The following is a 14,660-nucleotide window of genomic DNA, read 5'->3' on the forward strand; positions in this document are numbered from 1 at the left end:
TGCATTCCATCACCCAAAACTAGCTACATTAAGTCTCCTATTCACCCATGAAATCACACGCTGTTGGTAGTAAGCTAATATCTGAAACAATCGAAGCAATCTGGGGATGTCTGGCTGGGATCAAACTAGTAATCTCTCGCTGACAAGTGGTGTCAATATTTGGAAATGGAGATGGGTTTTTTTAAGATTTTTTGTTTTGCTTGTAACCCAGATTGATTTGGATGAGACGGTACTACAATTATAACAAAGTGGTCATCTGTAAAAGTCTCACAATAAACTTTGTGTGTTGTTCTTTGCCAACATTTGCATCAACCTTCCAAGAAAAGGTTGATATTAAAATAGTGCATTAATTTACCGACCACTCAAACAGCAGATGCGTATTGGCCTCAATTACATCACAATTTTCACAATTAAACCCATCTAGTCCATGATGTATTGTATGTGAAGCATATGTTTGCACCATAACTGCACGTTTTGCTTGCTCTTAACATTTCCCATTGCCTCACCATTAAACCTGAGCTCTTATCACGTACTTTACTGCAAATCTCATTGCCCTTAACCAACATTTATAGGCCCATCACCAGTTTACAGCCTGAGTCAGAAAAACAAGTTTGTGCTTCAAACACTGGCATGACATAAAAGCCAGCAGATCTTGTTCCTTTACTAGCCCAGGCACTTTAATAAATGTGCACCATTACCGTTGCAGCCATGCTCACTGTGGACAACTCTGTGGTGGACTTGGAGACCATCGAGGCTCTGTATGAAAACGTGAGTATGAAGATGGACTTCGGTGAACACGGTATGTTAAAGAATCAACTTCTCCAAAGAATACTTTGTGCTGTGCTTATCTCCTGCTTCATATAGCGTGCGACAGTGGATGAGTTGGACAAAATAAAGAAACATTTTGAGACGTCAAAGGATGATGAGCTAAAACTTCTGGACAAGCCTGAACAGTGAGTTTGAGAGATTTTCAAGCAGAGGAAGTCTCTTTGATGCATTTGTCTCCTGGGCTCATCTGAGGGATTGTCACTTTGATCACTTCCAGAAATCAAGATGTCGAGTGGCGAACATACTCAAATGGTTTCTCATTTTAGAATATACACTTAAAGGTTTGCTAACATAGCTGTTAGATGTATTAGCATTAGCCAGATATATGACCAAAAATATTCTACGTGTGCATGAATACTTTTGATATGCATTAGCCTTTTAGCTCAAGTAGTAAGTCAGCATTGAATTGAGCTGCTATTTAGCTACATTCGCTATAGGTGCATTTAAAACCTGACATGCTTTAACAAAGCAACATTTGTGCACAAAGCTAGTAGCTCTGACCCTAGTTAGCCGTTTAGATTACGTTCCAGTCTTATAATGCGCTATTCCTATTGCTTGTACCTCTGTTTTTATCTAGGTTTCTATCTCACTGAAGAAAAATATATATTCTATAAGCACTTTGTCAAAATAAACATCCTAGCCAAGTCATCTACTTAGCTTAGCATGAGCAGCTTTGTTTATGTTGAAATTGGAAAGTTTGCTCTTTATTTCAGAGAACAGGTGATTCTCCCCCGTTGTAGTTTTAATTTAGTGTCAAATGCTTTTGGAAAAAAAACTGATTAGGAGTGTATCAAATATTTGAAATATAAATTGTACACCTCAATATCGCTAATGTAATTTAAACATTCACATAACCTTTGTTTCACCTGTTGATGGGTATGAATAAACAACAATAATGAACTATTATTACTTGGCATTTGTGTGACCAAAGGTTCATTTAATTCATTTTAATTGTGTTTATAAATCCTCTCCTCTATAAATGTCGACCGCTGTGTGAGCAATATTGCTCCAGTAGTTCCATCCTGTCAGGGTTAAGTTGTCCGGACCAGTTAATGAGGTCTGGACTCACCGGTGCCGCTCAGCCCGAGTCGTACTATTTCCATGTTTGACCAGAGCTGTCACTACGTCCGACTGAGTCATCCCCGCTCAGCGTCTGCCTCCATCATTGGACCCTAATCAAGCAGGATGTTACCGCTCTGACACGGCACTGTTTATACAAGTCATTCCACATCAGGCCCGAGGTATCTTTGATCAGACGGTGTGTGCCGCTCACTACTTTCCTTTGACCCGACCTCGTGGACCTTTCAGACTCAGCCGACCAGCACCGGTCAGGACTGTCAGCTGCCTGGCTGCCTGTGAACAGCAACTGCGCAGCCTGAAACGGAACCAAAATAGTTCTTCCTGGTGGACGTTTTGTTTAGTTCTGTCATAACAGATCACGCTCCAATCTCATCCTGACCCCCCTTTCCCTCCTGTTTTTTCTTCTCCAGGTTCCTCTATGAGCTTTCGCAGATTCCAGACTTTGCTGGCCGAGCTCAGTGTATCATCTTCCAGACAGTGTTCCAGGATACCATCTCATCCATCCGTCGCAAGGTTGACGTCATATTCAATGTCTGCAAAGTAAGGACATCAAGTATAAAAATACGCAGAAACCTACTGCTTTTATTTTGCTAGGATCAACAGCATTCATATTTTAATACCAAACAACTGTAACTTATAACCCAACATTAAACGTGTTTTATAACTTTTAAGTTAAATTAGAATTATCTACTTCTATCTTACCATGATACACTTCATAATTTTGTAGCGTCTCGTCTTTTCTAGACTCTTTCTAGACAGTATGATTTCTTCTCCCAGTGGATTATACTGATGTAGTTTGTGTTTCAGGACTTGCGAGAATGTGAAAAATTGCGTGACATCTTGGGTCTCGTCCTGGCTTTCGGAAACTACATGAATGGAGGAAACAGGACTCGAGGTCAAGCTGACGGCTTCGCCCTGGAGATTCTACCCAAACTGAAGGATGTGAAAAGCAGGGTAACATTTGTTGACCCAACGTCCAAACCCTTCTTTACTTCCTCTTTTTAACAAATTACCTCTTCCTCTTCAGGACAATCGAATGACTCTGATGGATTATGTGGTTTTATACTTTCTGCGCAACTTTGACAAGGTATCATCTTGATAACATGCAACTTTCTCGCTTGTACCATCCATCAGTCCAACCATGCTCATAATGTTCCTCATAATTTCAGCATGCTGGTACTGAGAAGAGTGTCTTTCCGTTACCGGAACCTCAGGATTTCTTCCAGGCCTCACAAGTCAAGTTTGATGACCTCAACAAAGACATCAAGAAACTCAAGAAAGACCTAACAAGTAATCTTCATATTTATTTTAGGTCTGCAGACGACACAAAAACATGCACTAGTCATGTTTATATCACAAGGCTTGAGCAGCTTGCTTTCTTTGTCTTCTTCTTGTCTTCCTTTCCGTATCTCATGCTCAATCCCCGTCTTTATGTTACGCTGAGAGACCTCTAAGACTTTAAATGTAGCAGTTGTGAAGCTTGATGAGCTCCACACCCCTCAGTAACGCATTCAGTCATGTTGGCCACGCAGAGGTTAAAGGCGATGCCCCTCTGTGCCCCGGGTGTCTGTGGTTATTTAAATCAACCAATAATACGGCATATGAAAGCAATTAGATTTGCGCCCCTACATTTTTCAAATCGCTGTTAAAGCCCGCTCGTCTCTGACCCGGGGGAGAAATACAAAGAGTCCACAAAAATACCCAGACCCACCTCAAGCTGTCACTCATTTATTAGGAAAAATGGAAGACTCAAGGACAATAAATGCAACATAACGACCTGCTATTTGATCTCTGTTGCCGCACAATCTGGCACAGTATTCCTCGAGGGCATTTGCATCAAGGATGGTGGACGTTTTCAGAGCTCCACCTATGACTCCCACCATTTTTATCCTCTCCAGCCGACATGAATAAATATTTATTATAAACCAGCCTAAAGAAAGAGACTGGTTTTAATTATGCAGCCGGCGCAGATCACTTCCATCCACATTGTAAATCGTATCCGACATTGACTCACACCTCACTCTAGCTCTGACTGGCCCTAGCAAACCCCTCCCTCACCTGATCCTGAGGTGGCGACTGCGGTGTCTTGCCCTCCAGCCTTGGGTCGAAGGTCAGGGGACTTGGTGGTTACACGGATCTCACCAACTTAACCGCTTTGCTCCCAGATTGCTTTAGACACTTTGATGAGTGAGCCGTGTTACGATCAACTGGCCTTTAGGTTAAATAGATTTTTCATACTGTTGATCCCCGCAGTAACCACATCACTGTGGTACTTCCAATGTGTTTCAAAAAGGTATGAAGCAGCAATTTCAGAGACATTAGAGATTTGTTGTATCAAGGTGAATGAAGCAGGAAAGCTCAGCAGAAACTGAAAGTGAACCTCTGCTTGTTCTTACCTATTGAGTGTTTGTACATAAACATATACATAACCGTAGTGATATAGCTTTATGGGTGTTTTGCACAAAAAAATATTCAATTATTGAGTTGTAAGCCAGCAGTTTAATCTTGTCATAAAGGCACGTTTCAGAAATAGGGCAACATAAGGAGCATCCGTATTATTCAAGTGTCCGGGCGTCTGGTGTTGTTGGCACATAGTTGTGTTATTACTCTTTTATTCTATTGTTTGGTAAGGCTTGATGACGCATGCTTGACTTCAATTTTTTAGAAGTAAACATTTGAATAAAAATAACGCTGCTATTGTAAACTGATTATCTCGCACACACGACGCATTAATCGTTGCTTAGATCTTTGTTACATTCTCATCTGATTAGTGGATAAACATCTGTCGTAACACTGATCACATTCTCGTAAGTCCTTTGAAGTGTATTTGGGTTTTATGACAACCAACAACAATCATTTACTGAGCTGGACTCATCTCGTAGCGCATGATTTTGAAGCCAAACTGAATCCACATCTGCATCAGCAGCAGTGTGTGTGCACAGAATGAGCAATGACAGTTTATTGAAGATCTTAGCACGCACTACTTTCTGTTGTCAGCACACATCGACGTTCACAAGCGGCTTCTAGTCCGCCCGGCTGCCCTCCTGCTTATGCAGAAACATGATCCTCTTTTGATGGGGTTTCCTGTTTGGGAAGAGGGTGATGACCTCTCGGTGCTCCTCTCCAGGAGAGAGGGATGAATAGGAGGCCGTGACCATCTGAACCACTTCTGTCAGGCATTTTTGCTCCTACGTTTTGTTAATTTCCTCATCTTAAAGAATACTTAGTGATCTGCTTCTGGTCGTCTTCATGTTGGACTCACTGATGACCTGCCAAGGCTTAAGTGCTGCGTAACAGGACTGGACAGAGAGGCAGTGTAGCTACCGAATGAAATAGGATCAAATAAAAAGAAACAGTCAGCGCTCATTTGCTGCTCAGGGGAGTTTAATGTTTCACAGAAGAGCCAGCCCAGGTTCAACATTCATCACTTTGGCGAATCAGACGGTTTTCTGATTTTAAATGGCCTTTAATGTCAGGTTCAGGCAGGGTTTTTAGTCTGAGCGCCGATTCCCAAGTCCAGCCTCCGCTCACGGCACCACTGGGAAGTCTTCTGAGCCAATTCAAGATGTTCCTTATTTCAATGTGAGTGAACTTGGAAAATGTAACAGAGAGAGAGCCAGCTCACTCTGAGTTTCAAGTCACAAACAAAAATATAAAAATAAGGCAATTTGTGTTGCTATAAAGCACCCTGCAGCGTCGTAAAGGCACATTGGAATACAAATCTCTGATTGTTATTAATTACACAATTATCAAGCATGAAGACAAACTTCAAAATGTTCTAAAAAATCCCTCTATTCATTCAAGACAACACTGAACTTGTACAGTATGTATACGGTCTTCATGCACCGCCACGGCTCAAATTGTAACCGCCACACGTTCAGAAAAATGATCTCTTTCTAAAGATGAAATCTCACGTTATCAAACATATTAGAACGAAGTGGAAACATTAAAAGGAGCAGCTAACACATCATGGATGAGGACATGATCATGGTGGGTTTTCAGCATGTTTTTGATGAAAAATTCCAGAAAGAAACATGACTGAAGACAGCCTTGCAGAAGTCAAGCCGCACATATAAGAAATGGACACCACATGACAGATTGAAGAGAGATTTCTGCTTTTTTTGTTTGTTTTTACTGTCTAGGGCAGAAATCCTGGATGGTATATAAATTTGTTGGTTTTCTTTACCTTAAGTTCAATAGTTGCTTAGATATTGGGTTGGATGTCGTAGGCAGAATAGGACACATTTGTGATCCCTGGTCAGAATGCTAAAAACTGAAAGTCAGTCCATGTTTTATCAAAACCTCATGTTGCTTCAGAATTCACCACTTTGCGCTGTGTTGGTGCAACATTTTGTGGTTAGTGAACAAACATTTGGCAACATTTCCAACCAAGAAATATCTTTTAACTGAAAAGCCAAAACAAGAGTGGTTTTTAAAAGAAACTCTGGACCGCACTCCTCCATAACTGCACTATCACTGCAAGACAATGTATTAGACTGCTTTTAGTTTTTATATTTTACAGCTGCTGAGTTTTTGTGGGCTTCCTCTTTGCAGCCTTTACTGTCTGGACCACATTTGGAAAACCGCCACCCCTAAATACTAGACTTTTTTTTTTATCAGTGTTGGGATTTTTAGCTGTCTGATTTCTGTTTTTGATGTCCACAAGTGATTCATAGATTAGAAAAGTGTCATGAAATAAACAGATGCTTTTGTCAGATTCAATAAAACAGCCAATAAACGACAGATATAAGGTTGTCGGAGCTGCAGGTGTTTCACGTGCGAAGACCTGAATCGGACCGAAAAGCAATGAGGCTATGTGCTGCAACTTGTTAATTCTTGTTTTCCGGGTTTTTTTGCAAAACTATTTAGCTACGTAGTCATAAGCAAGTTGAGGTATTTATTGCAGCCATTAATGACTTACAGGTTCGAGGAACGTGCTAAAGCTCTTTCAGCAGGCGTCTGTGTGGAGCGCGTCCCAGGCCTGCACTTGACAGGAAATGGTAAAGGTTCGGTTGGAACACGTTCACTCACGCCTGTTTCCTCTGAGCTCGAGTGAGTCGGGTCATTTGGCACTGCAAAGAAAAGCCGTCCACAAACAACAAACAGATCAGCTACAAGCAGACACGCAGCCGTTTACTGCTGAACGCACTCCCCGCTTGTGTTCATTAACTCTAATGTTAAACATTCATCAGTGATCTTGTTTGTATTTGTCAGTGTTTTTAAACCTCATTCCTTCTGGTCATCTGGCACTGATCCTCTTCTGTTGTCATTTTGTTGCAGCTTGTGAGAAGAATGTGGAGAAAGTGTGTGCGAACTCATCCGAGGAACACCTCCAGCCCTTTAAAGAGAAGATGGAGGCGTTTGTGTCTTCTGGTGAGCTTCCCTGTCTCTTCCCTGTCCATCCATCAGAGTGATGGAGCTTTAGACATTTCCAAGCCATAGTGAAGACATAATCATAGTCTTCACCAACTTGCATTCCAATCCGGATCTCTTTTGGACTGACAAAGTAAAATGCCTTCTTTAAAGATGGAAGCTGAAGTGAGCCATTTGTGTTGTTCTTTGTCATCCTGCCTTAAGTTTATTTTCTAGTTCAATGACAACTCAACTGAGAGTAAAAACATTCATAAGACAGAACCATTTCCCGGGCCCCAAAAATGTGATTCTGACCTCTCAGCTTCTGATGGAGAATTTTGCAAATGAGCTGATGTGGCTGCGGCAGTCAAGATGGCAAGGGTCAGAAGGTGACGTGTCCTCTTGATGTTATGCAACACGAACACGAGTTTGAGATGGTCCACAGCCACCCACCCTTCCACTGACAAGGAAGAAAATTAGTTGTTTGTCATCTGAGTTAGCGGTCATAGAAGATAGACAACAGTTTCCTGTGGTTTAAGACCGAAATTTCTCCTGATCAAAGGGGCTTATGGATGCTGAGACAGAGGCTAAGAAGGAGGTCACTGACCAAGTTGCCTGTATGCTGCTGGTGTAGTGACTCCCTCACAGTGACCATCAGGAGCTGCAGTAGATTGGTGGTCCAGGGCACAAGGGTATGACAAGGTTGAAATAAAATTGTTGGGAGTCAACTGAGCAGGCAAAGGAGGGGGAAGTATGGGACCCCAGGAGGACATGAGACTGGTGCACCTTATCTACCTACTCTTAACTCTCACTGCAAGCCATGCATCATCGGCAAACATCATGGTCCATGGAGACTTCTCCTGAACCTCATTTGACATTTGTTACCATAGCAGGCAAGGAGAGCAAAACACAAAGGATTCAGTTTATGTACGTTTCTTTGTACCTTTTCGTACATAATGATCAACCATAATGATCCACTTATAATGTAAACTAAAAAGATTTAGATCATAGTGTTCATGTCAGTATACCTCACATCATAAACCAAACAAGAAGAGCAAATGTCTTTACCCAGTGTGACTGATTTCAGTCAAAATATTACAAAATGTAGATGCCCATGTAATGAATTCCCGGTCCCATATAACCCTAAAGGAGGCAAGCATTCTAAATATCTTTAAAGATGAAACTTTGTTTGCAGGATTTACAGCAGCACAGATGAAACTGAGCTGAGGAAAAAAGACATAACACACAGCATGAGACTTTTATACAGAGGAAGACATGATTATGTTTTTGCTGTGTCAGACAGTCACTCACGGGGTGCACGATCCATCACTTGGCCTCTGTGCTTGTGTGTGTCTGTGAGATGTCTCCGCTGTGTTTCTTGCTCTTGCTGCGCAGGGGCGTCTTGGTGCGTTGTAAGACAGCGTGAGGACAGGAGTCAACAGGCCTGTAGAAGGGATCACATTGCCCCTAACATGGTTCTTATGTAGTCTCGGCTGCCATAAAGCCGGCAGGACATCTCTGGCCACGGTGTTGTAAAGCCTGCCCAGCCCCAGTGGAGGAGACCTGGGGACCACCGTGACAGGAGTCGAGCTGTTCCCACAACTGCAAAGTAGATTTCTGGGCAACTGAGAAAAAGAATATTTGGGCAAAAATGAATCACCTAATGACCGAATGCTTTTATATACTGTTTTTCTATTTTACATTATGAGACAATAAGAGAAAAATAAATAAAAAATCAAGTGCAGGGCATTTGGGTTCCCACTCAGAGCCTCTGATCCAGTTTATTGTTCAAAGAAAAAGTTGAGCTTTAGTCAGTTTATCACCAGTTTCTCTGGAAGCCTTTTTTTGTTCTGCAGCATTGATTCTGAATCCCAAAAATGTGTCTAACACATGCATCTTTGGTCATCCGACTGCGTTAACCTGAGCGAGAGATTCAATAATTCACTGGTGAGTCACAATTTAAGAGCCTTTAGCCGTCCTTTGATGTGAAAAACTGTTGCTTTGTTTTGCCTTTTGAAGTCATGGAATCATCACGAACGATGATTGCGCTCCTCCCGGAGCATGGGCAACAGCTTGAGGAATTCTGTTTATGAAAGAAAGGTTTACAAGTATTCCAGTGGAAAGTTTATGTTCAACATGTGCTTATGCAAGCCCATGCCCTTTTGGAGCTGTGCAGATATTCTGCGATTCTTTCTAAAATGGAAAGTAGGACAAATGAGACGTATCGTATTTCTTTTTCAGTCTTAGACTTGAGATGGGAAAAGGATCTCACCACTGATATTTTGCCATTATAGCAATAAGTCATATAGACTCATTAGATTTAGAGTTAGATTAGCTTGCCATCTTTTGATAATAGTTTTCTCTTTTCAAGGACTATTTAACAATTCCAAAAAGAGTAAGTTATTATTTTGATGATTGTATTGTCTGTCAGGATGATGATGGTAAATCCTCCTGAAGACTAGACAAATAGAAAGGCAAAGCCTGGTTGAGCTATGTCCTATCCTCCCTTGCACACCTGCATGAAGGGGCGGGCCACCTTGAGCATTAGGGATTAGTGCAAACAAAGCTCAGAGGAGTCTCTAGTCCGGGGCAGATCCATGGCACTGTAAAATCTCTGCATTCCCCAGCTGAGCGAGCCGTACTGCCTGCGGTGAGGGATGTTAAGGCATCTGTGACATGACCTCAGTCTCTGCTAAGGCACTAGAAAATGGATTAATGCGTCCGAAAAATAGCTGTGAACCAGTTAAAACCATGCATTCAATGAGCAGTTTTCCCATTTTGAGGACCAGAATACACACTTCCCTCCAGTTTGGTAGCATCTTAGGGTCACTGATAGGTGTGTGATGTAATGGGTCATCTGATAAAGCAACGCCTGACTTAGGTCAACAGTGTTACAGATTCAGGAATGTTACCTCTAAAAGATGTATTTTCCTCTATCATTTAAATCCGCTTTAAAACCTCTTGAGCACACATTTCCTGTGTTGATTACACCGCATGACTAAGTGAAAACAAAGTCCTGCTTTTAATCTTGTTTGGTGTAAATCTCATTCCGCCAGCTCTGCGGAGGAAGTTTATCACCTCCGCCTTGAGCGTCGTCAGTGAGTCAGATACAATAACGCACTTCCATTTGTCCTAATGACTGTGAATTACGTAGAGCGTGTAGAATTCATTCTTAACAAATTGTTTTAATGAGGTTTTTTTTTTTTTTTTTTTTTATTCAGTCATGTGCTGGATGGAGGTGCAGCGAGGGGCAGGGAAGGGTAACCCTTAAAGCTCCCGGCATCTGTCTTTGAATGCTCCCCATCTCTTTGTTATCTGGCTGCTTGGTAAAGTGGAGGTTTGGAAAAGTGTGTCAAGGTTTTAAAGGCTTAATTTATTGTCGCGCTCAGCATGCGCGTCTCATAACTTTCTAGTTAGCGACTACTGGTTTCATGTTTACACGGAGAGCAAAGGCAGAGAAACTTCACACATCCTCACACCGGCCCTCTCTCCCTCTCCTCCAGTGCCACCTCTGCATGCTCGCACCAGAGGGGTACCTCAGGCGCCAGTCTGACCCCCACTGAGAATAACGCCATTGGTCACGGCCCCTTTCCCCTCCCTGCAACTACTTCTGTCCCAGACAAAGTCACCCCTCCCTTCATTAGGTTAACATCGGCCTTGTTGCTCATATACAAGTAAAAAAAAAGAGGGTGAAAGTAAAAGAGGTGGTTGGTCAGAGTCTTAAGCTCACCGTCTCCCCAAAGACCCCCAAACTTGCCTTTGAACAATTTTTTGGAGACTTCCCCCTCTTAAATCTTCAGGTCCCCCATCATTGTAAAAGGGATGAATCTGGAAAAATGCAATAAATCTGAGATCACAGGAACTCTTTGGCCCTAGATAAATTCTTGCACCTCGGCCTGCCCGCCGCACACATCTGCCTTGCATTTAGGCACTTTTACATGGCAGGAGTCCACTCCTCCACTCCCCAAGTCTCCTTGCTCAACCTTGCTCCCTCTGCCCTCAGGTACATGTTCATACCTGCACTTCCACTCAGCCCATAGCTCCTCTCTTCTGCACCCGGAGTCAATGGTCAAACTTTACTATGTGAAAACCTGTCAGTCGGCTCAATGCAGCACTGACTCAATTCTCCTCACTGTCAGTTTTACGGATCATTTGTAAACACAGCACCCTCACTGCCCACATTTCTATTGTATCTCAAACAGTTTGCAGGAATTGAAAGCACCAAACACACACAACCGTCCAGATAGCATAACATTTTTAAGCATGCAAACACAAACCTTCCAGCATGAACCTATTCGACCATTATTAGACAATAATTGTTTGGGCTCTGTCGTAAAACTTTTATTTTGACTTTTAGCAACCAATCCATTCAGCCAAATAATCAGTGAGCTCACGCTCAGGATTCAAGACCAACTTTTTAAACAATGTAGCTCACAACCTACCTCCTCACCAACTCTTAAATTGTATGTATGTACTGTACTGTCATTCCAAGTGGCGTTCAGCTGCCTGTGCGTTACAGAAATGGGTGGCTAGCTGGTGCCCCATTGTTGCAGCCTCACAGGTCCTGGTAGATGCACCTCTGGAAAGGTGTTCTTCTTGTGGGTCTGTTGTAGGTTTGATGTGCTGTCCAGGGTATCCAATGCCTGTCTCCTTAAGCAGCTGGGATAGTCTCCAAATGTTTATACAATAATCCAATGATCTCAAAATAATGTTCTACTACCGGAGACTGCAGTAATGGTTGTCATCCTCCATTTTTCTTCTAATTCACTGCTTTTTTTCGGTCAATTTCAGCCCAAGAGGAGCATACATCTGAAGAGGAACGCCTCAACTCAGCAGAGAAAAGGTAGAAAATGCTTCCACATCCATTTAAAATCAGGAGTGATTGGTTTTCAAATGTGGGTGGTTTTGCGTTAACTCATCGATGTATGTGACCATTATTTTATCAGTGCTCAAGCTGCTATGCATCAACCCACAATGTATTAACACAGGTTTATCATCAGGGAAATTTCTGTAAGACCATTTACAATGAAGAACATTTTGCACTGGTTGGAGAGTGGAAGTGGATGTTGATCAAAAGAACCACACGGAAGCCGGCATCTTTTCCTCTAATGAAGTTTTCCTCTAATTTCACCTCAATAGTAAACTGTGGACGGGAGTTGGGTTGCGCGAGAACGAGGCGGGGGCTCTTGCTCAGGTTCCCACAGAGCCACCTCGTAAAAGTGACACGCCGTTGATGAATATGGGCGTCAGAAGGCCTGCTGGGCCCTGGGTGGGCTCAAACATCTGTGCTGGATGAGGGATGCCCACTGAGGCAGCTACATGGTGTTAGAAATAGGAAGTCCTCAGCCTCAGTGCCACCTGATAGTGAATTGTCTGTCACCTGTGACTAGAACAAGCAATGACTGATCCTTATGAATCCTTCTCACCATGGAACATCATATGTCCTTATATGTCTGCCTTAAGAGGATTAGTCCTCCTTGTCTGATGGCAAGGTAGCACTGACATCGCAAGTCACACTTGACTAGAAATCAAGAATGGAAAATGCTGAGTTTATTATAGGGGCTCAAAATCCCTGCGTAGGGGGGCTCTGCCCTGCTGAAGTACTGCGGAAAACCCTGAAATACTTAGCTGATTTGACTTTGACCCCCCTACCCACTAACGGAGAATCTGATCTAGTCTAACACGTGTCGAAAAACAGAGCTGAGCTACATGTAAATGTAAGCTGTTGATATACATGAAGGACACATGAAAGATTCGTACTAACAAAACGCTTAGGCAGTGCATGTAGCTCATGACAAAAAACGTCATGGGGATTGGAACCTACATCACCAGGGTAAAGGACTCCCAGCCCCTAGGCCATGAACAACATTGTTCCTTAGTTACTAGCAGAAACTATTTAGGATGAACATCACAGTTAAAAGTTGATTTATTTTTGTACTCTGTTTTATAAGGTCAAGTTTCACCGTTTTTTTCTTGCTTGATATTTCACTTTCAACCTGGCTTTAGAATATCTTGTTTATTTAAGAATCCCTACCTCACCATCTGCAAAATGATGTGATGAGTAAAGCCAGATATTGCCCCAAACATTATAAAGCAATTTGATTTGGCTACAAACCCTGCTGTTCTAAGGCAGTCCATTCTTTAGTGTTTACTTTGTTTGGGTTTGTTGTAACTGTCTGGCTCTGTCCGCAGTTCCGTCTCATTTATTAGTCACGCTTAATTTTAACGGCTCTCCCTTCAGGTCTGCGAGTTGATATTTTGCTGTTTTAAGGACTGTTGTTTGTCTAAATATTTCCTCTCATATGGCACCTCGTGATTTCGGAACGGGCCTTTTCGTTATAGCTGCCAGGGAGGAATGTTGGCGGTGAGCGTTGCTCTGAACCCTCCTGCGGGCATCGTCTGGGTGTGTTTCACGTGGGAGTGTATTCTGGATTCACAGCCTTCCACTTGATTGTGTTTGGTTTTCTAGGTCCATGTGTGAGTGTGTTTACATCTGTTTTGATGGAAGTACATGCTTGCTGCATATGCTGGAGCAAGTCGAGGTTATGTTGCGCGGCTTGTGAACGCTCTGACATCATGACCCTGGGTCGGGGGGTGGCAGACGGAGCAGAGACCCTTGTTCATCATGCGAGGGGAAAAAGGGAAAAAAGCTGGCTACTAGGACGCAATGTGTTTGATCAATCACAGCACTGCTGAAGTTCCTCTGATTCTTTTGCTGAAAATTTTGAATAATCAAGTCAATGTGATCTATATTTACAGCTTTTCTCCTCTTTGTGAGTTGCTCTGCGCATCTTGGAGTAATCTCAAAACAAAGTTGTTTTCAGGGCTGCACATGACAGATCAGAGGACAGTCTACCATGTCAACTCTAATTTTGCTTGTATTGGATTCATGAAAGCATCTCCAGCTTCAATCGTTCGGGTCAGATGGGGAATCAGAAGCAGCTTCCTATGTTGTTGTCTTTGTTCGCAAATATAGCAAGCAATGGTTTCGAGGGATGCAGTGTTAAGCTACTTTAAAGGTTTGAGGTTTAATGCAGTTTATAAGTGAAAATAGATGATAGATACTGTTCAGTTTACTGCAGTCTACAGCAACACAACTGCTGTACCTGCGAGTTATCTGTTAGCGGAGAGGCTCAATGTGATGATGGAGCCGCTGCTACTGATGTTCTGCTTCCTAATTTGCAATGATATCAACGTTAAGCCAGGCATTTTCTTTCATTCATTTTTCACCATTTTCAGATGCTTTAACATCACTGTGCTAAAGCAATTCAGTTATGATGTTTTGTGAGTCCGTCCCACTGATTCTTCCATTATTATCAAAAGTATTCCAACGATAGGAACTTTCCAGAAATCAGCTGGACACACTGGACCTAACTGATATTTTCTATTCCACTTAACAA

General features: G+C 42.5%; 1 protein-coding gene across 2 annotated transcripts in view; it reads left to right on the plus strand.

Annotated features, from left to right (window-relative positions):
• Nucleotides 1-14,660, plus strand: part of LOC128747293 (formin-like) — a 42,063-nt gene that overhangs the window by 24,613 nt on the left and 2,790 nt on the right. For both annotated transcript variants that reach the window (XM_053845098.1, XM_053845097.1), the window contains exons 9-16: nucleotides 707-768; nucleotides 865-953; nucleotides 2,319-2,448; nucleotides 2,716-2,862; nucleotides 2,936-2,995; nucleotides 3,078-3,198; nucleotides 7,189-7,281; nucleotides 12,052-12,103. In XM_053845098.1, coding sequence (XP_053701073.1) covers nucleotides 707-768; nucleotides 865-953; nucleotides 2,319-2,448; nucleotides 2,716-2,862; nucleotides 2,936-2,995; nucleotides 3,078-3,198; nucleotides 7,189-7,281; nucleotides 12,052-12,103 — 754 coding nt within the window. The remainder of the gene's footprint in view (nucleotides 1-706; nucleotides 769-864; nucleotides 954-2,318; nucleotides 2,449-2,715; nucleotides 2,863-2,935; nucleotides 2,996-3,077; nucleotides 3,199-7,188; nucleotides 7,282-12,051; nucleotides 12,104-14,660) is intronic.

The sequence above is a fragment of the Synchiropus splendidus genome, chromosome 16, assembly GCF_027744825.2.
Source record: "Synchiropus splendidus isolate RoL2022-P1 chromosome 16, RoL_Sspl_1.0, whole genome shotgun sequence".
Lineage (NCBI taxonomy): Eukaryota > Metazoa > Chordata > Actinopteri > Syngnathiformes > Callionymidae > Synchiropus > Synchiropus splendidus.